This window comes from Bubalus bubalis, chromosome 22, assembly GCF_019923935.1.
Source record: "Bubalus bubalis isolate 160015118507 breed Murrah chromosome 22, NDDB_SH_1, whole genome shotgun sequence".
Classification (NCBI taxonomy): Eukaryota; Metazoa; Chordata; class Mammalia; order Artiodactyla; family Bovidae; genus Bubalus; species Bubalus bubalis.
The window spans coordinates 7,951,388-7,976,537 of NC_059178.1; the positions used below are offsets into that span (position 1 = coordinate 7,951,388).

Consider the following 25,150-nt stretch of genomic DNA (forward strand, 5'->3'; position numbering starts at 1 on the left):
TCCCTTTTAGGGAGGAGTTAGATATGAAACAGGCAATGGCCACATGACCAGGCAGGCCCTGGGAAGGCCAGTCTGCCCATCTTCTGCGCTGATTCCCCCCCCAGCCCTGGTACTCGGTACCTGGATGTTACCAAGCTGCTCTGTTGCCACTGTTGCCCAGAGCCCTGCAGAGTGCCGGCGGGAGAGAGGACATGCCACTCAGCCTAGAAATCAGGGATGGCCCCATGACACTAACCGGTGGCTTCTCTTCTGGCTCTGCCTTTGACTAACTAGGTGACCCAGTTGAGTCATTCTGTCTCTCTGGACTTGACTCTAAAATGAAAAAGTTGGGGGATTTCCCTGGGGGTCCAGTGGCTAAGACTCTGCACTTCCAATACAAGGATCCCAGGTTCAATTCCTGGTCAGGGAACTAGATCCCACGTGCTCACATGCAGCTAAGAGTCCACATGCCACAACTAAAGATCTTGCATGTCACGACTAAGACCTGGCACAGCCAAATTAATTAATTAGTTTAAAAAATAAATATTACAAAATTTTTTTTTTTAAATGGTAAAGTTGGGCTTGATAAATAGGTTCAAAATTGTTTTGGTCCTGGAAAGATTCTTCAGAGGAAACAAACAAAAATCATGTATATGTACATATATATTTCATATTAAATTATATTTTATATTTCTATATTTTAATATATGCATATATACATTAAAATCTTATAATATTATATGAATGTCTGTATATCATACACATACACTTTTTATTCGTTTGTTTTTAAACCTGAACTATGTATCCTAAGACCAATAAAACTGTATCTGGAAAATGTATTTAGGACTGGGGAAGAGGAGAAATGTGTGTATGTGTGTTTGTCAAAACTCAAAACAGGAAAGCTCATTCAGGCTTGGGTGGGGCATCTGATCTCTGCCAGCTCCAGCCCTAGGAGGGTCCCTGGGGAGCACGGTAGGAAGCCCACTGCCTAGGTGACACGCCCTCAAGCTTCTGGCTCTGGGGGTGATGGTCACAGACTCGTAGGCATGAGGGTGCAGGTGAAGACCTAAGTGAACGAGTGAGCAGGGGGATGGAAGTGCCCGTGTCCCTGCAAAAGGGACTCTGCCCAGCCTGAGGTTCCGGGGCAGGAGTACCCACCTAGTGTGTTCAAGGGAAAGCAGACACTTTTTTTTTTTAATTGAAAAATCTCAAGTCCTATTAAATACAGAAGCAGATGTGTGTGCTCATGTTGGTTGCAAATCAGTTGAAACACTCCCACATGTGGCCTAGGGCCTGCCTGCTGAAGACTTACCTCCCGTCTGTTAGTATAACTGCTAGGTTCAATGGCTCAGTGATAACCCCCTGACACCGTGGAGATAAGTATTCTGTTTTTATGACATTTTCTGATTAAAAATAAAACATTTTTTACTTGAATACATAAGATCTTGGTTTTGTTCTATGTAAATTTTGTTGAGAAAAATTCAAAAGTTTTGCTTTTTTAGAATTACTGTCTTTTCTTTCTGTCCCACTTTCAGAGAGGATGCTTTTTAGTAACAGATATCAACTTCTAGAAATAATATTTATGTATTATTAATTCTCCATTGATTTAGTGTTGCTGTAGCTATCAGGTTTATTTTAAAGAAAGACTGAATTCACAGAAGTAATTCTAAATATGTGTAAATTATTAATTTATATATAGATATATAATTTATCGCAAGAGATAATATCTGTATAAGTTTAGTTAAAACAATGGTCTGACAACTGTTTTTCTAACCAAAGGTTGACAAACTTGAAAAAGAACAGAAATTGAAACAACATGTTGAAAATCTGGATCAAATTGCTGAAAAGCTTGAAGAAAAACATAAGCAAATCACAGAGTTGGAGAATCTTGTACAAAGAATGGAAAAGGTAGGTCCTTGGAGAATTAGAGGCACTTTTTCCTGATATAGTTAGCATGAGAATGAATGAAAATAATATGAAAATAGCATTAAGTGAAAGTACTCTTTGTAGCTGAAGATCTTAGGATGTGCTCAATAATGTTCATTTCTTGCCTTACACATTTATATGATGTGTGTTGTAGTTACAGATTTACCCTTTTACAAACACTGCAGTCATATTATCTGTCATTTTCCCCTAGTAAATGTATGGCTGAGAAAGGGGAACTAGGTGAGGCCATGAGTAGAAATAATGGAAAGGATCACAAAGTCCATCTGCTGCTGGTCATAGTGCAGCGAATCCCTGCAATCGTAGCACTGTGTACTAGTCAATGGAGTGTTTATTTTTGGCCAACCGTGTTCCTTTTAGGTTCGTAAAAGCCTATACCTGCCATAGGACAGGCATAGTTCACAAATAAGAAAAGACATTCTGTGGAAATTGTTACTTTCAAAAGAGACAATTTAGGGAAGAATGATAATAGAACAAAAATTATTGCAAGTTTCATGCAGCACTCCTTCAAGTAGCTGGCCCTCCAAATACACACAAAAAGTGAGCACGTACATTTCATTTGGCATGCCTTAGAATTCAGAATTCGACAAACCAAGGAATATTTTTTAATAATAAATAGACAGTTGGCATCTTTGAAACTGAGTTGGAGTAGATAATACAGACTTTTGTAACTTCTCGTAAATATTGCCCAGCGTTGTTGTTGCTGTCCAGTCGCGACTCTGACCCCATGGACTGCAGCATGCCAGGCTCCTCCGTCCTTCATCCAACATTTGCTCAGATTTATGTCCACTGAGTCTCTGTCCTTCACGCTGTCCTGGAATTTGCAGATTCGTGTCCATCAACGGTGGTGCTGTCTCACCATCTCATCCTCTGCTGCCCTCTTCTCAATGCATTTTTATATTTATTATATGAATTTGCTGATTTGCCTCCACTCCTCTCAGCCTTATTTTGTTTTATGAATCTGCTTGAATTGAGACTATTTTAGAAACGCCAGGGCTTCCCTGGGGGCTTGGTAAAGAATCCACCTGCAATATGGAAGACCTGGGTTTGATCCCTGGGTTGGAAGATCCCCTGGAGAAGGGAATGGCTGCCCACTCCAGTATTCTGGCCTGGAGAATTCCATGGACAGAGGAGCCTGGCAGGTTACAGTCCATGGGGTTGCAAAGAGTTGGATGCGACTGAGAGACTTTCCCTTTCCCTTTCCTAGAAATGTCACTTCCAAAGCATCACATGTCAACATTCAGGATATTTGCCTGAAAAAATTTGATCAATTCTTTACATATTTCCTAAGAATTTAGTCTATAATTGTGAGTTTGGCTGAATTTGTGATCTTAAAGAAGGTCCTATGAGGAAATCATGAAAATTAAAGAAGCCTAAACTTAACTGAACTTAGTAATAATAATCTACAGCTACAATTGTGTTGTATGGTGGGCGATGTTCAGTGTTTTACTTTGGCCAAAATCACAGGGCTAGAATGCCCTCAAGTAGCTAGTTTGCCCACGTGTAGCAGTTTATAAGTTAGATGTTTTGGACAAACTGTAACATTTGGATGAATACTTTGCTGTTAGAGTATTTATCCTGCAAATAGATAAAGAAGATGTGGTACATATATACAATGGAGTATTACTCAGACTTTAAAAAGAATGAAATAAACCATTTGCAGCAACATGGATGGACCTAGAGATTGTCATACCGAGTGAAGTAAGTCAGGCAGAGAAGGAAAAATATCGTATGGCATCCCTTATGTGCAGAACCTAAAAAGAAATGATACAAGTGAACTTACTCACAAAACAGAAACAGACTCACAGACTTAAAGAATGAACTTATGGTTGCAGGAGGGAGAGAGGATGGCGAAGGGATAATTAGGGGTTTGGAATTGACGTATACACACTGCTATATATTTAAAATGGAAAACTAACAAGGACCTACGGTAAAGCATAAGGAGCTCTGCTCAGTGTTATGTGGCAGCCTGGATGGGAAGGGATTTTTGGGGAATGGATACATGTATATATATGGCTGGTTCCCTTTACTGTCCACCCGAAACTATCACAGCATTGTTAATTGGCTGTAGTGCAATACAAAGTAAAAAGTTTTTTTTTAAAAGAATATTTATCCTGTAATAAAATCCCATGGACAGAGGAGCCTGACAGTCTACAAATCCATGGGGTCACAAAGAGTTGGGCATGACTTAGCGACTAAACAAAATTGTTTGGCAAACTCAGATAGCACGAGGAACATTTGCATTGAGGAAGGGAAGACAATTCCTTTCCTCAATTTAAATACAGTTGCTTAATTAAACTACTTGATTAACCAGCTTGACATTTAAATTTAGGTTTGCAATCACCTCAAACCCAGTAACACTGGGTCATGTTTAGTGGCCAGTTGTCAGTCCCTGAAAATTAACAAAAAATAACGGAATGTAATTTCTATCTTCTAGAAGCCTGAGGAAATCTGCCCTGGATGTGAGTTCATCTCAGAATTCTGGGGTATATTCACTGGACTATATATTCAACAAGTATTTGAGCTCCTACCATGTACCAGGCAGAGCTAGAGGCTAGATATCTATTTGGAGTGGACCAGATATAGTCTCTTTGTGGAGATTGCAATATAATGTATCTGGGTCATGTGAGACTCCAGGAACTTCCCAGCCCTCCTTTCATGCATTCTCACAGGGGTCCTCAGGGAAGCTGACATCCTACTGAAGGCAGGGGAATGGACCCCAGAATAAGGGTTAGGGTTAGGGTAGGTTTAATCAGCTTAGATCCTGGCAGATTTTGAGAAGTGATGGCCTGGCATTCGTCTTGATATTGACCCTTAATGGAGAGTTCTCTCGAAGAGCTTTGTGACACAGTAAGTGGACTGGAAGCCCAAGGTTCAGCAAGGCCATGCAGGACCCTTCCAGAACATTCTAGTTCAGTGACTTCCTAAAGCAGAGTCTTTGGGGATCTCTGGGAAGTGGAGGTAGATGGGGATGCAGTGGAAAGAAAATGTGAGGAACTTTTTTTAACATCGTTTAAGGATACATTATATTTGCAAAATGATCAAACAAATATAAGAAGCAAAGCTTGGTAGCATCTTGTTTTAAGGAGATACTGAGCATACAGGCCATGATGAAGGGTTTCTCAGGAGCGGAGTGTGTATCAGAATAATGAGGAGGGATTACTCTTAATATCTTAGTAATTAATAAGAAAAAGACATGCGTTCAAAAAGAAATGACAATTAAAAATGAACATCCCCAACAAAGCTTGATAAATACTGCCCTGGTGGTGAGCACCCCCCTGGAGAAAGATTCATTTTCTACTCACTTGCACAAGCCACTGCTCCAGTAAATAGCCATTAGTGGTATGAGGTCTGGTAATGAACACATTACTTAAAACCTTCACCATCTGTCCCACTTTAATCAGGAATGCAGTGAGAATGAATCCCATAAACACAGTGATAAGCCAGCAAAAGCGCCCAATAAGAGCATTTTAATATGGCATATGTTCCTTTGGCTAGCAGGGCACTACGGTTGCGTTGTATTTGTTTTCCAGTGTTGTTGATTTAGCTCTAGTAGAATTTTAGAGCTCAGAGGCACTTTTGAGACCACCTAATTTCTCATCATCATTTTATAAACGAGGACCGTATGAACAAGGAACTATTCCACAGTCCTCCAGTTAGCAGTTTACAAATCCTTTCTGTTATGCCCCCAGCTTCTCTGCTGTGGGATAAAAAGGATGTCCGTGATTCCTGAATCATTTAGATGTTAACATATGGCAATGATTTACATTGGTGTCCACTTCACCTTGATCAGTAAATGAAGTGGTGAAGTGAGAGTCGCTCAGCCGTGTCTGACTCTGTGATCCATCCATGGGATTCTCCAGGCCAGAATAGAGTGGGTAGCCTTTCCCTTCTCCAGGGGATCTTCCCAACCCAGGGATGGAAGCCAGGTCTCCCACATTGTAGGCGGATTGTTTACCAGCTGAGCCACAAGGGAAGCCCAAGAATACTGGAGTGGGTAGTTTATCGCTTCTCCATGGATCTCCCTGACCCAGGAATCGAAACAGGGTCTCCTGCATTGCAGGTGGATTCTTGACCAACTGATCAGGGAAGCCGTCTTCAGTAAATAGGGTGAGGGAATGCAAGCTCTTCAGAGATGTGGTTTGGGCAAGAGTACATTGTCCACTGGGTGGCGCTGTGAACGCTTTTCCTTTCCAGAAGATACTGTCCCTGAAAAGTGAAAAGTGAAAAGTGCTAACTGGTGTAGTGTGATCTTCCCTGTTGTCAGAGAGGAAGCATTAAGAGTCCAAGCTTCAGGGACCTACTGTGTAGCACATGGAATTCTACTCAATATTCCGTAATAACCCGCCCAGGAAAAGAATGTGAAAAAGAATGGATATATGTATTACTGAACCACTTTACACCCGAAACTGACACGACATTGTAAATCAACTATACTCAAACATAAAATAAAAATTAAATTAAAAAAAGTTCAAGCTAAATACTGGAGCCTTGGCCGAGGCAGACTATTTGCTTGTCCTGCTGTGTGGTCTCCTTAAACCCTTGTTATAAAGATCCATGAACGGAGAGTAAGTCCATTAGGAAGAATGTTTGTTAAAACACCATTTTTGCCCTGTAAATTCAAAATATATTATAAGTGATATGTTTCTTTGGTGATCCAAATATCATAATAAACTTTCAGAGTATCGTGTTCCCTCAGATCAACTAGGACTACAGCAGAAAAATATAGATGTATATGTATATAAAACCAGAATGCCACAGAAAAGCTTTGAAAAATTTAGTATAAATTTTAAAATTAACAGCACACATAAGATATGACATACATGGCACCTTCAAATTATTATATGTTGAGGTTCTAATATGTTCTAGAGAAGCATGTCAACCTTTCACATACATCCCCAATTGTCCCAACATTTCAATGTAGGTAGTATTATCCCCATTTTAGGGATGTTCAAAAAGTCAAAAAAATGACTCTGATATATTTAATGAATACATGTCAGATGTTTTATTCAACCCCTTAACTAATGAAGGAACCAGCAAGATGGTAAAGCCGATTTAGATAAAATATTTTTTGAAATTAGCTGTTGACCTGCATTTTGAAACAAGGAACATAAGACAGGATTACCGGATTAGATACAAAGGTAGTTCACATTCTTTAGGTCAAGAAAACATAACCTTTGGGATTACTTTTCTACCAGGCAGAAACCCACAGATTAACAAGCAACTGCACAAAATCAGGGCTCTAATCAAGTAATAAATAATAAAGTCAAACACAAAGAAATTCTCCAAGAGAATTAAAAAAATTCCTTGGGTCAGGTTATTAAACAATGACCCAATACGACATTAAAATCGTGTATTTTGAATCATAAGTTTTGGTTAATTTTTCTTAACAGTGGTAAGAGCTAGAGAGGTTAAAGCCTTGGCAAAAATTACACAGTCACCAAGTTTCAAAACCAGGTCAGTCCATATCCAAAGACATTCTGATATTTTGCTACAATGGCACTGTCTTATATTTTACCAAATAAATTCTGCAGAAGGTATGATCTTAACCAGCATTGCAAATAGTGTCAAAACATCTATTTCCATCAAGTATAAAAAGGAGTACAATCATGATGGCTTTGTTTTTCATGGATGTGTCTGTTTTCCTCTTGGATGGAAAGAGTTTGGTTTAATAATGACATTAAGACATTTCTTTAGGTATTCTTTCAAAATGTCAAAATTTCTGTTCCATCCTAATTAGGAAGTGACTTTATCACTTGTGGCTTTGAGCCTTCACCAAAAATACATTTGCTACTTTTCTACCTTCTGACAGTTGCCGTGTGAGAGGTAGGTATCAAGACCAGTGCCCCAGTATCCTTGGATACCAATAACTGAGACTAATGTAGGAGAAGCAGGTGGAATGATGGGAGAACCAGTGCCTAGAGAGAGATGAGCAGTTAGCGTTTGGGATGGGATGGAGAGACGCAAAAGTTTGACCAAGAAGTGGGCTAGGGAAGGAGCCAAGGTCTCTAGACAAGTGAGGGCGGTGAAGACACCTAGTCTTGACCTGCCATTCAGCTACTTGTAAAGGGACAGCAGAGGATGAGATGGTCGGATGGCATCACTGACTCAATGGGCATGAGTTTGAGCAAGCTCCAGGAGTTGGTGATGGACAGGGAGGCCTGGCGTGCTGCAGTCCATGGGGTCACAAATAGTCGGACACGACTGAGCGACTGAACTGTGCTGAGCTGAAACCATGCAGGAGCATGCCTGTCTGGGCCACTGGGATGGACTGTAACAGCTCCCTATGAAATTAACTCTTGAGCTCAAAATGTATTTCTGGTATTACAAGAAGCATCTTTAGTGAGCAGTTTGCAAGAATGCCTTGCGAAACACACACACACACACCGAGGACAAGAAATAAGCAAAATTTGTCTCTTATTTTCTCCTAGGAAAAGAGAACACTGCTAGAAAAAAAACTGTCTTTGGAAAACAAGCTGCTGCATCTCAAATCCAACGCTACAAATGCTAAAAGGTTTGCAAATCTACCTCCGAAGTAAAAGCAGTTCCTGGTGTATTTGCCCTCCTCTGGTCCACTGAGCAGAGGATAGAAGGCTTCTATCCCACAAGAGAAAGGAAGCCTGAAAGTGCGTGAGGAAGGGAGATTTCTTCATATAACTGTCATGTGTCTCTTCCTTTCTAGCTACCGGGGGATCAGGAAGGAAGCAGAGGTCACTGCGGGTACAGGGAGACGGCTGTGTGTGGGGGAAGGGGGCAGTTAACCCTTTTGAAGAGTAAATGAGTCTGTCCCCTCCCCTGGTGCTGAACAGGTTGCTGTTGAGGTCTCCCTTCACCTGATGCTTCTGATTTGGTTAATGGATCTCTGCTTCAGCTGGCATTAAATTAGCTAGCCCACAAGTGGAATTATAAGATAGTTTTGTCGTGCTCCCAACTTTGTCGAGAATGAAGGAAATACTGTGAAAAGCATCCTTAGTTCTTGGGACTTACTTACAAATACTCATTTGGTGTTCTGGTCCTTGGTGTGCTAGGGGTGGGGGTGGGTTTATGGATATCAAATGGCTTGACTGCTCAGCTGCAATTTGAAAAATTCTCCGAAATATGATAGAATAAATGGTATTATATGAAATTTCCTGAACTTTTTTTTTTCATTTCCATTCTTTTCTTTTAATTCTAAGCCTTCCACAATCATCATATATTCTGATACAACATTCAAAGTTCAATCTGTTTCAAGATCTTAGTTCATCCATCTAGAACTGTTGCTCTGGGCACTGTTATGAATCTCAAAATGTGCACATTTTTATTCTCATTTAATAACTTATACTCAAACATCAGTTTCTCTTGGTCCTTTGGTTTTTTTCCTACTTCCTTTTGTTTCCCTGTTATCTCTTTCTCTTCACTGGACCACAGAAGAGAACTGGACTGGCCCTGACCATTTTGGACTGACCCTGTACCTACATGTTTGAAACACACAGAGATACTGCTAATATTAATTTCCCTGAATGCCTGTGAGCAGGCATACAGCCCCAGAAGGTGGGTTTCTAACTTGTGTAGCACTGCACATCTCTAACTTACAGGTAGGTCTTCCCCAGGTGACGCAGTGGTAAAAATTCTGCCTGCCAGTGCAGAAGACGCAAGAGATATGGGTTCAGTCCCTGGCTTGGGAAGCTCCCCTAGAATAGGAAATGGCAACTCACTCCAGTATCTTGCCTAGGAAATCCCTTGGACACAGAAGCCTGGCAGGCTACAGTCCATGGGGTTGCAGAGAGTCAGATACGACTGAGCACAACACAGCAACCTACACACATCTCTGTAGATAAGGAAGAAAATACTATGGAAAATATCCATAAACCTTTGAAATTACTTGTATTTACTCATAATTTAAGTAAATTTTTGGCTTACCTTTTTTTTTCCTAAAGAGAGTTTTCCACCCAATAAAACTACAGTTGATGCAACATGCCTTCCATTAAAAGTATAGGCAATTTGTTTGATTTTTTATTTAAAAATAGTTTGTTTTTTTCTTTCTGGATAATAGGTTTTGTCAGTGTTTGAGCCAAAAATGTAAACATTTTAGAAATCAAACTGATCTGTTCTTTCAGTTCTATTATATATGAGCTGTCATGATGAAGAACTCTCAAAAAGCTCTTGACGTTTTAAAAATATCTTGAGGGAAATGGATGTTTTGTGTTTCCAGAAGGGTATTTGAACACCCTGGCTTGTGCAGTTTTCATAAATTGTAGGTATCACAAATATTTGTTTTACTTGTTACTTTGAGCTGTGTGTGGAGGTATTCACTTTGCTAAGTGACAAGAAAACGAAATCAGTATGAGTCAGATTCTTTTGGTTAAAGCAACAGAGACTTGGTTAAGCTAGCATAAAGGATTTCTCTTCAAGATTAAGACTGGATAGATATGGCTGTAAAGAAGATGTACTCATGGGAAAATAGGAGGAACACACTTTAGCACCTAATGTGATTTGAAAAATCAGGTTATTTTGTTGACCCTGCTTGGCAATGTGTTATTTATGCAGTTTCACTCTTTTGTTGTTCTTTGTTCTTCCTGGTGGTTCATTACCTTTTCCCACCATCTCTTCCTTTCAGATTCCAAGAAAAGATTCTGATTGGCCTAATACTACTTCCTGTTTTGGTCAGATTGAACACACTGACCAGCACCTACATGGACATCCAACCAGTGGTCTGTGGCAGGTGCCCCCTCCCAATCTTGTGGGTGATCTCTGCTTATTCAAGCGATAGCCTAGGCCTGCTTCCCTATGGGGCAGGGAAGATGCTGTGAGCGATTTGGTGGCTTGGGTGGTTTAATTTCCCTTAAACATAGATAGTGAATTAGATAGGTGCCATGACTTTCTTGAATTGCAGTGAGCTTCATTCTATCGTTTTGATAAAGAGATAAAAGACTTAATATATTGTAACGTGGCATTTCTAATGTTAGCATCTCCGAGGATGATAACTTTTAAGCTTTTATAATTCAGAAGAAAAAGCTTTTTCTTGCATAAAAGAAAGAAGTCATGTCTGACTCTCTGCAACCCCATGGATTGCTGCATGCCAGACTTCCCTGTCCTTCACTCCCTCCCGGAGTTTGCTCAAATTCATGTGCATTGAGCTAATGATGCCATCCAACCATCTCATCTTCTGTTGCCCCCTTCTCTTCCTGCCTTCAATCTTTCCAGCATCAGGGTCTTTTCCAATGAGTCAGTTCTTCGCATCAGGTGGCCAAAGTACTGAAGCTTCAGCTTCAGTATCAGTCCTTCCAATGAATATTCAGGACTGATTTCCTTTAGGATTGACTGATTTGATCTCCTTGGTCCAAGGAACTCTCAAGAGTCTTCTCCAGCGGTGCAATTCAAAAGCATCAATTCTTCAGTGCTCAGCCTTATGTGGATATGTATATATCATTATATTAAGCTAATCCTCACAATTACTTCTAACAAGAGTTAAAAGATTTGGCAGAAGCATCTTAAAAACAAGGCTGACCCCATATTTCTACTAGTGTCAGTACTCACTGACACGTGGATGTGCCTTTTGGTTTTTAAAGTAACCTCGGTTACCTTATTTAATTTAATCTTTCCATTTTCCTTCCAGAAGTAAACAGAGCCTCCAATTGGTTGCCTGATGTGTCAAGATTACTCCGCCTTCCAGAACTTGTAGGGCTGGGAGTTAGGCTCTAGTGTTGCCATAGCATACCCTGTGACTCCTTCTTCCATAGAGGAGAACTGACTTTCTCAGGAGTCTCCAGAGACCTTCCTCAGACTGGTTTCCTGGGTCCTCTGTGTGGCTGTGAGCAGAAGGCAGTTTTCCAACTTCTCTCTCTGCCCTGTGACATCTCAGACAAACACACAGGCCCATTTTAGAGTTATCCTTCAGGGAAACACGTTCGGAGTTTGTAAAGATAAGGAGTGTGTTGGCTTCTCCGTATCTACAGAAGCTGCTCAGGGACGGCACATTCGTTAGAGGAGGAAACAGGGTATCTTGAAGATGTGGTTACATATTTTTTAAATGAATTTATTTACTTGGCTGCATCAGGTCTTGGTGGAAGCACCCAGAATCTTCATTGTAGCATGCCAGACCTTTCACTGGGGCACACAGGCTTGGTTAGATGCATGTGGGATCTTAGTTTGCAGACCAGAGATTGAATACGCATCCCTTGCCTTGCAAGGCAGAGTCTTAACTGCTGGACCACCAGGGAAGTCCCGTGGTTGAGTGTTAAAGCATACTTTTGTTTCTAACAGTAGTTTTGAGGGTTCTTTTAAGCCTCCCCACCCCACTTAGTGCCATCATGGAAAATGACAACGGGGAAGATTTTGACCAGCAATAGAAATCCCTGAGTTTGGTTGAAATGTGACCAGAGCTATACCCATATCTTACCTTATTCTTCACCGTAATCTGTCCTGGGAAAGGTAAGGACCTGGCCTCTCCTGTTCTTCTCGTTGTGATCCTCTCTTCTATTGAGGATTCTTATTTCGTGATGGCCTCCCTAAAGGTCCGAAGAAACATCAGATCCTAAACAGCAGGAAACCTGAGTCCCTGTAGATTCTACTGTGATTCTTTCACAGTTTCAGAGATGCTCCAGGATGCCACTGATCTCACTATCTTCTCTCTCTCTAGTGGGAATTCCATGTTGGATTATTCACGTTCCCAATGTTTGGATATGTGACAGGTGCCCAGAAGCAGTGGCATCTTGATATATGCAACATAATTTCAGTTGCCACTTTCCCTGCATTCTGCTTGTATCTCAGCACCTAGCTCTTTATATGTCCTCTGGAATTTTCATTCCTCTAAATATCATAATGTATTAATCCCTGGTAATAAATGTGCTTTCAGTTCAGTTGCTCAGTCATGTCCAACTCTTTGCGATCCCATGGACTGTAGCATGCCAGACTTCCCTGTCCATTACCATTTCCCAGAGTTTGCCAAAACTCATGTCCATTGAGTCAGTAATGCCATCCAACCATCTCATCCTCTGACCCTTCTCCTCCTGCCTTTAATCTTTCCCAGCATCAGGGTCTTTTCCAGTGAATCAGTTCTTTGCATCAGGTGGACAAAGTACTGGGGTTTCAGCTTCCAATGAATATTCAGTCCTTCCAATAAATATTCAGGACTGATTTCCTTTAGGATGGACTGGTTTGATCTCCTTGCTGTCCAAGGGTCTCTCAAGAGTTTTCTCCAACATCATGGTTCAAAAACATCAATTCTTCGGCACTCAGCTTTCTTTATAGTCCAACTCTCAGATCCATACATGACTACTGGAAAAACCATCGCTTTGACTAGATGGACCTTTACGTGCTGTATGAGGATTTAAAAGTGTTATATTCTGAGCCTGTGTAAATGTGGCCCCTATCATGCTCTTTGTAATTATATATTTATGTTCCCTGAATTCTAAGAAATGTAAGATTGTGTACAAAAACTACATAACATAACAATCCTTTAACTGGAAGTAAATTAAATGAGGAAATCAGGGAGATACAGGAGCAGGAGATAATGAGGTTAGACCACAAACTGTATACCATGAAGCGCTCGCTACACCTCCTCACAAAGTTTAAATTTTCTAGCAGCCAACCCAGTGACGAAACTGTGATTAGTTTTGTCATTCGCCATGTCCATGTGACTAAAACCAACCAGTTCTTTGGGAGAAGTCTCTTTTTTAAAAAATATGTCTACAAGAGAAGAGAGAACGATTTCTAGGATTAGCTCATAGAAAGCACCATGAACAATGTGTTCAATTGAACCCTTACAGTAAACACAGAAGCTGTACCTCTCAAAATGCTTTTAAATAGGATAGCATGATGTCAGAGAATAATTCGATCAAAGCCATACTCACAGTGAGTAGCAGAAGACATATAAGAAAGTTCAATAATGCTACCTTGGATGGTGGAAGTTAACCGCGAATAGATTTTAAAGTATCCTGACAATTGGACGGAGAGACAGTCCTCCATAAACTCAATTTCCTTTGACCAAATCTTAGGCAGATATTGGCCAACAGAGAGATTGAGGGTTTGCTTTTCACCTAGTACTTATTATATGGTCATCCCATGTTACTAAAGACAAAACTGTTTGTTTTCATGTTTCTGCAAGTTAAAGAGAGGGTTAACTTCCTTTCTTGCACAGTAAGGAATCTATCATGAAGAAGACCAGAAATGGTACTCTGTTCACCCTCTCTCCATGGTAAATTGAGAGAGCATCCTCAGTTCCCTTTTTCATCAGGATAGAGCCAAGATTTTCCTCTCTTTTAATTGGGGCTTTTTAGTCTGCTGCCATTGCCATTCCCAGGCTGTGGACTTTCTCAGCTCCAAGTCTGGGATCTTCAAAGAGAAAAGCCCGGGAACTCATCCTTACGTTGTTCCCTGGATCCCAGGGTCCTGAACCAGTTTTCCCTTTTCTCTCCATCTTTCTTACATACACATGTGCTCAGTTGCATCCAACTATATGCAGCTCCAGGGACTGTACCCCACCAGGCTCCTCTATCCATGGGATTGTCCCAGCAAGAATACTGGGGTGGGTTGTCGTTTCCTCCTCCAGGGGATCTTCCTGACCCAGGGATTGAACGTGTGTCTCCTGTGGCTCCTGCATTGCAGGCAGATTCTTTACCACTGAGCCACCTGGGAAGCCCTATCTTTCTTCTTGCTTTTGTTTATATATAATGTTCAAGTTTGGGGTTGTACTTCCTGGGAAGAATGGGGAAAAAAACCACATCTTTTGAATCTTCCTGGAAGTTTTTCAATAATTTCAACACTGAGTTTGTATTTATATTGAGTCATTGGGAGGCAGCATAAATCCTGGATACAGACATTTGTCCTCCTTTCCTAGGCCTGGTCTATGTTAGATTTCTTCTTGATATTTTGCTTTAGTACATCTTAATATTAAGACTGAGTGCTTCAACTGAAAGATAAATAACAGTGATTAAAGGGAGCTCAAATGGTGGCTTATTTAGTATATTCTCACATTTAAAGACCTTAAATGGATGACTGGGTCTTATATTTATTGAACAAGCTTAAGGGAGATTTTTTTTTTGCAACTGTTCTAATGTATGACGCAGATAATTCTGAAAGCCCTACACTTCCAAGAGTGCTTCCAGAAACACTTTTCTTCCATCTTAAGACCTATTTTTTATTTTTTATCTATGATGAACTTGATAGTAATATTCTTGTGAAATACACAGGGAAATTTCCCGAGTTTTATATATTGGGGAGCATATCTACCTACCCCCATCCTTCTAAACACTTTTTGCGTTTGGTCCTCAAGTTCTGGGTCATCATAAGACAAAATCAGACCATTTTGAATACTTACCTTTACCAGCTATCAGCCAGATTTCTGTTTGCCTTCTGTGCCTCTTTGATCCGTATATCCACAACTCATCTTTTTTGTGAAGTGCTTCAAGTCACTTTCTAATATTTCTGCTGAGTTCCCGTGCCCTTGATTTATAGATGCTTTTTATATATTCTGGGTACAGTGCCTTTGTTAGTCATTTACGTTACTGAGATTCTGAGGCTATCTGATTAACTTTCATTTGATGATCAGTAGTTTTAAGTTTTTGTCTAGTCAAACTTATTAGTCTTTTGCTTTGCAGTTAATACTGTTCTGAATCCTGTTGGGTTGGCCAAAAATATCATATGGAAAAACCCAAATGAATTTTTTTGCCAATCCAGGATTTTAACAATCTTTCTCTATTTCAAATTCATTAAAATACTCTTCTATATTACCTTCTGAAATTTTTTTGGGTCCCCAGTTTTATCTTACATAGAATTTTTTTTTTTGATGAGGTATTCAGTTCAGTCACTCAGTCGTGTCCGATTCTTTGAGACCCCATGAACCGCAGCACGCCAGACTTCCCTGTCCATCACCAACTCCCGGAGTCCACCCAAACTCATGTCCATTGAGTCAGTGATGCCATCCAACCATCTCATCCTCTGTCGTCCCCTTCTCCTCCTGCCTTCAATTTTTCCTAACATCAGGTCTTTTCCAATGAGTCAGCTCTTCACATCAGGTGGCCAAAATATTCGAGTTTCAGTGTCAACATCAGTTCTTCCAATGAACACCCAGGACTGATCTCCTTTAGGATGGACTGCTTGGATCTCCTTGCAGTCCAAGGGACTCTCAAGAGTCTTCTCTAACAGCACAGTTCAAAAGCATCAATTCTTCAGCGTTCAGCTTTCTTTATAGTCCATCTCTCACATCCATACATGACTACTGGAAAAACCATAGCCTTGACTAGATGGACCTTTGTTGACAAAGTAATGTCTCTGCTTTTTAATATGCTGTCTAGGTTGGTCATAACTTTCCTTCCAAGGAGTAAATGTCTTTTAATTTCATGGCTTCAATCACCATCTGCAGTGATTTGGGAGCCTCCAAAAATAAAGTCAGCCACTGTTTCCCCATCTATTTGCCATGAAGTGATAGGACTGGATGCCATGATCTTAGTTTTCTGAATGTTGAGATTTAAGCCAACTTTTCCACTCTCCTCTTTCACTTTCATCAAGAGGCTCTTTAGTTCTTCTTCACTTTCTGATGAGGTGAGGTTAGGATTAATCTCCTTTTTCTTTTTTTCCTGTGAGTATCTAGTTATTACAATATCATTTGTTGAAAATACCATCTTTTTTTAAATAATATTCTGTAGCATCATCTTTGATATAAATTGTCTGTTGGTCTATCTCTACTCTAAATATGTAAATGTAAAATAAGAGTGGTGTGGTTATAGCATAATTAGTTTTATCAGTCTTCTGTAGATGAACGTTTAGATTGTTTCCATTTTTAATGTTGTGGACAATAACAAACTATATTTTATGACATATATATGGTATGTAATTGTATAGAACTTTATAGTAGAAATTATTTCATTCCTTAGGATAAATAATGATGGCTATCTTTATACATCATTTGTACTTGTGCAAACATTACTATAGTTTTTTCTGTAGCAATTTTTTCTACAGTAAAACAAACTCTTTTTAAAGTTCTCTTAAACAAGACTGAACAAGGGGAAAATTAAGTTTGTCTTAAATATTGCAAGTTGCATGAAAGCTACTTGGTTTTAAGCAACTTTATTATATATTAAACATTATTGAGCGAACCGTAGTGTTTAGTACTGTCCTACTCAGAGCACTCAAAGCCTGGCTCATGGACCATCAAAACCACTGGAACACCGAGAGCATGTTGGAACTGCAGACTCTTAGACCCTACCCCAGCCTGTTGGATCAGAGTATGCATTTAGTAAGATTCCTGACAATTTAGTAAGATCTCCCAATACATATTAAGTTTGAGAAGCAATGTTTTAGTACAGGATGTAAAACAATGGAAACTCTTTTTTAAAAATAAGAACAAGTTCTGTAGTGTCACATGAATTTCCACGACCTTTGTAAAATTTGTAGACTATAAAAAGTCAAAACTGTGATTGCATTGGATCTTGGCTACTAACTGTAAAGCCATAATAAGCTAAAATAAAATAGTACTTTGTAAGAACTCATTTTCCAAAAGCATATTCACTTTACCTCTTAAAATGTACCATGCAATCTTGTAGTGCTGTAAAGGTAAGGATTATTATATCTGTTGTACTAAGGCTTAGAAAGATTGTGTGATTCCAAAGTCACAATGCTTCCAAGTTTGGTGGTCTTGCCACAAGGCGTTTTGCCTCAAACTCTCGTAATAGTGAAAAGAAGAGAAATAGTCAAAGCTGTGTAATCAATACCAGTTACTTAAATGGAGCTTTGGGAAAGGATGAAAAATCTAAATTCAAACTTCACTCATCTTTCTTCACCAAGGTTGATATGCACTCAAAATATTAGCCAAAATTTAATTTTTTTTCTTGCCTTATTTACAGGTAGTTAAACTAACAAAAATAAGAATCCCCTCCTCCTCCCCTAAAAGGCAAACACAGGCAATTCACTACATATATTAAACCCTGTATCCTAGAAAACTGGTTTCTGATATATATGAAAATTCCTGGCCCTATGTTCTAATCCTACTATCCCATGTAATCATCTGTGTGTTATGGCTGCTAGGTCTATGGGTGCTTCCATAGGTGAGACAGATGAGTTATGTCAGTGCTTCATCTGGCTCAGTCCAACTTGACTCAGCTACCTGCTGGAAGGAGGGAAGTCACAGGTGGCCACAGAGGAGCTTTTGACATGAACTGATCTTCACATTCAAGTTCATGTCTGAGCTAATCAGAGGCTGCTTCGTGGCTGTCTGTCTTCATCTGTCTTGTTTGGCGTAAGGCATCCTACCCACTCGTGGCCCAGTAGGAGAGTAGTGTAGGAGGAGAGCTAGGTAGCACAGCTGTAAAAATAGCTGTATAATGCATTAGCAAATCTTTCTTTTTCCCTTTGCATTTCCAGTTGCCAGGATCTTCAAAAGGAGATTTCCCTCCTCCAGGAGCAGATCTCACATCTGCAGTTTGTGATTCACTCCCAGCATCAGAACCTGCGCAGTGTCATCCAGGAGGTCAGGTTGATCAAGTGTGTTTCTCTGGCAGATGGTATGTTTACAGCGAGAAGACCAAATACACGCGCCTTGTCTGGACTCTGCAACTGAGATTCTTCTCCCCACTGACGTTTCCTTTTTATTCCCATGAGACATGGCTCTGTTTTCAGTGTCCTCTTTTGTCTCTTTGCCCACACCTGTGATGTTCTCAATGAACATATTTGGAAAATTATATTTACTCTTTAGAGGTTTCAGTGATTTTTTTTTTTTTTTACAGTGTTCTGAGCCAGGTAATGTACACTGTTCTTTAGAAGATTTTTTAGATTAAGAGATTCAGCCTTCTTAGGGAAGAAATGATCTATTTTCATTATTTCATGAAAAACGGTTAATTTACATAGTGGGTGTGTTAGCACAGGGATGCGTTCGGGCCCTTCTTCACTGGAAACATCTCGGCAGGTGAAAGAGGTCATTGTGATGGCAGCCAGATGGATGGTAAATTACACATTCAATTTACGTCAATATTTATATTGATCTGATTTGGGAATTTGCTTTAGACTTAAAACCAGACCTTCATTTTTGTTTGCTATATAATATTCGTTTCTAAATGGAGTCCTTCCAAATAATGCAAATGCCTTTCTAACACAATTGCAGAATTTGTACTTGGTTGGCTAGATCTCACCAAAAGGCCAAAGAGTTGAATCGTGGCAATTTGAGAGCCAGGGAGGATGGAGGGGGCATCCCATTTTACAGATGAGAAGGCTGAGGTCCACAGTAGTTAAATGGCAGAAGTGGCCTTGGAATCCACATACTTCCTCTCTCATGGCATCATCCTGGACTTCATCACCCCACCTCCCCATCACCCCCACGTTGCCTCTTAGCAGATGTTCCTCCAAAGCAAAGTGGACTTACCTTAACATGCTGCTGGTTGACCAGATCTCCGTTGCAGGGAGTCGCCCTGTGCCAGGCTGTGGCTTTCCACCATGTCCACCAGCCTCTGCTTCTGCAGGAGGAAAGCATTATGGGACTGAGTCACAGACAAGGACCCGTGTTGCTTCCTACAGGATGCATCCTGCTGAGCTTGGCTTAAACAGGTTTTCTAAAGATTAAAATGTTTAATCACACCAGCTGTGTGCTTTCTTGTCCCCAGGTGCCAATTTGTCCTGCTATTTTCTGTAGCCTGCTGAGTCTGCTAATGCTCGGGATTTAATTTTGTTTATTTGATAAACATTATTTGACCACAGAAACCTGTACAATTTCTGACTTAAGGAACTATTCTCTGTTGTCTGGTAAGATTTTTTCATTTCTGTTTCTCTATTCTTAGATGGAGGCCTTAAAAAATAATTTGAAAGAACAAGATAAGAGAATTGAAGATCTGCAAGAAAAAGTTAACATACTGGAAGCCCAGGTAAGGAGGGCATCTATTGTATATTTCGGTGTGAATGTGAGTGTGTGCATGTTCAGTGTATCTGGGAGTCTGTATATGACTGTGTCCTCTGTGTGTGTGTGACACGCCTGTATGTGAGTTCCTTGTGTGATGGTGTACTGGTGTGACACTATGTCCAAGTATGTCTGTATGTGAATGTGTGTGTCTGTGTGATTGTGTGTGACCGTGTGATTGTCGGTGTGACTGTGATTGTCTGTGTGAATACAGGTGTATGTGTCTGTCTATGAGTGTCTTTTTGTGAATGTGTGTACATCTTTTATGCATAAGAATTATAGCTTTGCCGGGGAGGTACTCTTAATAATTATTTATTATCAATATCATGGGCTTTCCTGGTGGCTCAGATGGTAAGGAATCTGCCTGCAATGCAGGAGACCCAGGTTCAATCCCTAGGTTGGGAAGATCCTCTGGAGAAGGAAATGGCAACCCACTCCAGTATTCTTGCTTGGAAAATCCCATGGACGGAGGAGCCTGGCAGGCTACAGTCCCTGGGGTTGCAGAGTCAGACATGACTGAGTGATTGAACACACATCAATATTAAGTCATTGTTAAAGGTTCATTCAAATTTTCAGAAACACTTTGTCTCTTGGGGAGCCCAATGGCACTGTCTCTCCATGTAGACTTGAATCAGAAGCTTGGTCAAGGCCCCTGTTGTGTGAAATCAGCTCAGCCAGAGAGCCAGGCTTGCTGCCTCCTTCTTCCCCCCATCCTGAGACGCCTTCTCTCCTCTTTCTTCGTCCACATCCATCAGGGCATGCAAGCTTTGCCTCAGGGCTCACTGACTTCAAGAACCTAATAGAAATTTTCTTATGTTGCAGTGTTTTAAAACTTATCATGAATCTATAACTGACTGTGATACACCGTGATTTTCTACCCACTCATCCCGTCTTGGGCTGGCTTCCCTGGTGGCTCAGACGGTAAAGTGTCTGACTGCAATGTGGGAGACCCGGGTCTGATCCCTGAGTCGGGAAGATTCCCTGGAGAAGGAAATGGCAACCCACTCCAGTATTCTTTCCTGGGAAATCCCATCGATGGAGGAGCCTGGTAGGCTACAGTCCGCGGGATTGCAAAGAGTCGGACATGACTGAGCAACTTCACTGCGTCCCCTCTTGATGGGGAAGCCCTTTTTAGGCGTTCAGCTGCAGTCCTAGGCTGGTGGTGTTCCCCCACTGCCCCTCCACTCTCAGGAAGCACAGCAAAGCCTCGTGGTTGTTGGAGTGCTTGGGGATGCCTGTGCCTCCCGCCCAGCTTTGCTTGGTGCGCCGTGTCACCCCTCCTGTCCCTGTTGAGTGACTCTTCACGGGCTGCCTGGGCCTGCTCACCTTTTCTACTTCATCCCTCAGTATTGTGGACTCTCTGTGTGTCACGCTGTGCTATTCCGTGAAAAACAGAGATGCTCTGCCTTCCGTGGAAATTTCGTCCTTTGGAGCTGTGCTGCTCCCCCGGACAGACCAGAGAGGAGCGCGGTGATCTGACTCCCAGCACACGCCTCCCCATTCCTCCCAGCTTCACACTCTTTCTGCTTTCCTCAAACAGAAGGAAAAAAGTCATTGTAACATAGAGAGCTGCAAATATTTTGCATCTTAAGTCTTGTACCATCTCCTTGTCTTGCCCTTTCTGCCTTCCTAGAGGACCACTGTTGTCTTTATTCTAGAAGGTAAGCTCATGGAATCTTGGGGTTTCCTTAGATTCTCACCTAATCTAGGTTATCAGGAACTGTTTGTTTGAGGCTCACAGCTCTGTCGAGCTGAAAAATGTAGTGACTGTAGAATAGTTGGCTCAGATCTATGTCCACTCAAGCACCCGTAACCGCTTATCGGTTTACATCCGGTGATGTGATTCAGGTCACATTAGAGCCTCTTCCTGAGAAGAAATGTCTCTAAAGGCATTTCTTCACAGCTTTTCTTACATAGTAGCCTTTGGCAAATGTTATTTATAAAATATTTTCTCTTAACGTATTTTAATAACTATTTTTCTCTTTTTACATAACTAACATATGTTCATTCATCCTGTACAAAGTAGGAAAGACGGATAAGCAAATATAACAAGAAAATCACTCAAATGTACTGCCCATGGGCAGTTACGCAGCACGGTTATGTGTATCTCTGTTTCTGTAGGAATTTTGTGCCTGTTACATGCTTGTGTGTGTATATTAAAGATACAGACTATATATGGCACCATTTTATTGTAAACTTTTGTTTCATCAACTTTTTCCATGTCATTAATTATGTAATTAAGTCTGTAAATTCTTATTGAGTGGGTACTGTGGTGTTGGCACTAAGTTTGGGAAAACTGTTAAACAAAATAGACATGAGCCTTGCTCTCTGGAATGTACTATCTAGTGAAGGAGACAGATAGAAATACTTTAACATGTAACTAATGGTATCATGGAAAGGTTCTGCAGGAAAAGGATAAGATGCTCTGGGCAATGACACCTGGGTGGAGGAGTGTATGTGGACCGTTTAGGTTGGTGGGTGGGAAGACTCTCTCTGGAAAAATGAATTTCAGCGTGAACTTTGTGGAAATTGGGTGGTAGGGCATGTCAGGTAGCCAGACAGGAGGCCATTGTGGGTGCTTCTAATCTAAGGGGTTAGATCATGAAAGGCCCTTAGGCCATTCTAAGGTATAACAAGAAGGTCTTTGCTTACCAGTCAAATTAAATTAACATTATCCTTTTAATTAGCCACCGAAGTTTCCACTGCACTGTTATGGAATAATCTAATTAACTTCATCCCTACTGTTGGACTGCTTTTCAGGATAGCTTTTTGTAAACAGCAATGAACTCAGTGTACTTGTACAAGTATTTTACTGATGATTTGTATAATTGCTTCCTTCCTCAAGATAAAGTTTTAGAAACAGAATTGGTAACTCAAAGACCAGATCCATCTTTAAGATTGTTGGTACATGCTCTAATTTTCCGTGTCTGCTGGGTCAGACATCTCCTTCAGCTGCCGCAGCTGCACCTTCAGCTCACTTTCAGTCTTTCAGTTCTGACATTTCTGACCTGCCAATAGCCCTCTTTTTTACCCTCTTTATTATTAAGGGATTTGAGCATTTAAAAATCCTTTGCTATTGTTTTAATGAAATCTAAGAAAGTTGAGATGAAAAACACTAGTGCTCAGATTCCCATTTTGAGCTGGGATTCTCCTTCAGATCCAAGTTTATTTGTAATTCAAAGCGGTCAGGTGTGAGGTAGGGATCTAACTTTTTAGTTGTTTCCCTATTGAGCAGTCTGGCCTTCCATCATGAATTTGAAACGCCTATGTATCCTAGGCTAAATTTCTATACTGCGAATCAGTGCCAGTGGTGTATCTGCCTGTTTGGCTCCTTCTGCTTTAATTATCATAATCCGTCACTCTCACTCAGTGACGACTCAGCCATGTCTGACTCTGCGACCCCACGGACTGTAGCCTGCCAGGCTCTTCTGTCCATGGGATTTTCCAGGCAAGAATACTGGAGTGGGTGGCCTCAGGGATTGAACCTGGGTCTCCCGCATTGCAGGTAGACTCTTTACCATTTGAGCTACCAGGGAATTCCATCATAATCTGTAGTACATTTCAATTGGAGAGGTTGTCTTCTTTTTTTGATCTTTCATTATGGTTTTAGGCTCTGGTCATCCCTAATTAAGTGCCAGCCCTCTTCACAGTCATGGCATCAAGGGTGCTACTGCTTCTAAGTCAATCTTATGTTCTTTAGTTGTGTCTCTATTTGCATCATCCCCAAAGCTAATTTTATTGTCCTAAGTAACCTGGCAACCCATACACTACTAAGGCCAATTGGCCTTTTGGTGTATAGTTAAACCAGAAAAATGTTTTGCTCCCATTTTATTGCTTCTGTATCCTCAAATTTAGCAAATAATTGCTGACTAGCCATTCAGTGTAATAGGAGGAAGCAACAGATTGCATTCCCTTCATGAAACTTCTTGGTTGAGTGCAGTCCATCTATACAAGGCTGCAATTCCTATAGCCTCTTCACTAAAAAAACCCATAGTGACGGGACAGCATCTCTCAGTACTGCCTAAGATTCTCTGTATGAAGCTGAGTCAAACTACTATTTTTTAACACTTTTTTACATAAAAAGTCTTCAAATTATAGTGGTATTGATGAATGTCTTTATGATTTTGAAATGTATTATCTTCAGCAGATAAATAGCTTCCTGCCCTGCAGGGAATGTTATAATGCCCATTTCAGCTTTAATAAAACTCATCCAAGCCACATTAATTTATTTATTCAGCAAATAGTTTTGTGTGTTTATGATGTAACAGGAAATGTTCCAAGAGGTAAATATACGGCATTAACAGAACAGACTGTCCTGACCTCATCTAGCTTCATTTTAATTGAAGATGTGTACAATAAATACACGAACAAATCAATGCACAGCTTAATTAGGGAGGGGTAACTGCTCCAAGAAGAGCAAAACAGTGTGACAGTTACAAAGTGATGGGAGTCAGGAGGGCATCCCTGAGCCTGTGATCTTGAACTAGGTACCTGAATTGAGTGGGTGCTTGAGCTGGAGTGAGCCTGTTTCTAGTCTAGCCCTGGTCAGTACTTTGTTAAGAAGGTCTTAAACTGGAGTGACATGTGCAGGGGTGTACTGTCTTGCATTACAAACTTAAGACCATGACCTATTTTGAAATAACAGTGTGAGCTGATTCTGTTTATGAAAAATTGATCACCAGAGCTGAACAACCCTTTTAAAGATGTCAACTTTCTAAACCACATAGACAGCATCTTTTTCTCATCCATAATCAACACACATGTCTCTTTGAAGGCATGCTGTGTATTTCATTTTGTTTAATCCTCAAAGCTACTTTGGGTGAAAGTTATTAATTACTACATTCCCTAAGGGAGTAAACTGAGATTCGGAGAAATTAAGACACTTGTTCAAAATGACTCAGCTGCATTCAAGTCTTCCTGGCTTGAAGCACATGCTTTCCTTCCCCCACTATCTACTTATCTGCGTGATCAAATAAGTGTGTGTATGTGCAAATATGCGTGTGTGTCAATATATACATAGGTATATAAATTTAGAAATGATATTTATGTCTATACACTTAGCATATATATTTAGAAATGAATAGTTATAATGTTAAATTTTCAGGGTCATTTATATGTATTTGGCCCATTGTCACAGCTATTACATTAATTTTTTTTCTATTTTCTAGAGTTTTGAATCATGAAAACAAATACTTTTTGTCTAACCTAGCAGGGATTTTTTTTTTTCCCTCCACAAGGGGAATAAAAATTCACTCATCTAAATCTGCTCTCTTTTTTCTTTTCAATCTTTGAGGATTTTAAACCTCTTTTAAGTCTCACCAGGAAATTTCTGCTTAACTCTGCCAAAATTACTTACTTTTCTTTCTA

General features: G+C 40.4%; 1 protein-coding gene and 1 long non-coding RNA gene across 5 annotated transcripts in view; one reads left to right on the top strand and one right to left on the bottom strand.

The window, feature by feature from the left end:
- The window catches only part of CCDC68 (coiled-coil domain containing 68), a 55,516-nt gene that overhangs the window by 25,257 nt on the left and 5,109 nt on the right, over positions 1-25,150 (top strand). For 2 of the 4 annotated variants that reach the window (XM_006055295.4, XM_006055296.4), the window contains 4 exons: positions 1,759-1,887; positions 8,355-8,437; positions 18,262-18,367; positions 19,668-19,751. In XM_006055295.4, the coding sequence (XP_006055357.4) occupies positions 1,759-1,887; positions 8,355-8,437; positions 18,262-18,367; positions 19,668-19,751 (402 nt within the window). Of the gene's footprint in view, positions 1-1,758; positions 1,888-8,354; positions 8,438-18,261; positions 19,438-19,667; positions 19,752-25,150 lie in introns of those variants that run through there. The other 2 variants (XM_006055298.4, XR_006547796.2) reach the window with 2 other exon arrangements.
- The window catches only part of LOC112581357, a 30,329-nt gene continuing 11,062 nt past the window's right edge, over positions 5,884-25,150 (bottom strand). Inside the window, exons 2-3 of the long non-coding RNA XR_006547797.2 lie at positions 19,256-19,346; positions 5,884-6,132 (exon numbers count right to left, since the gene is read on the bottom strand). This is a non-coding gene — a long non-coding RNA (uncharacterized LOC112581357). The remainder of the gene's footprint in view (positions 6,133-19,255; positions 19,347-25,150) is intronic.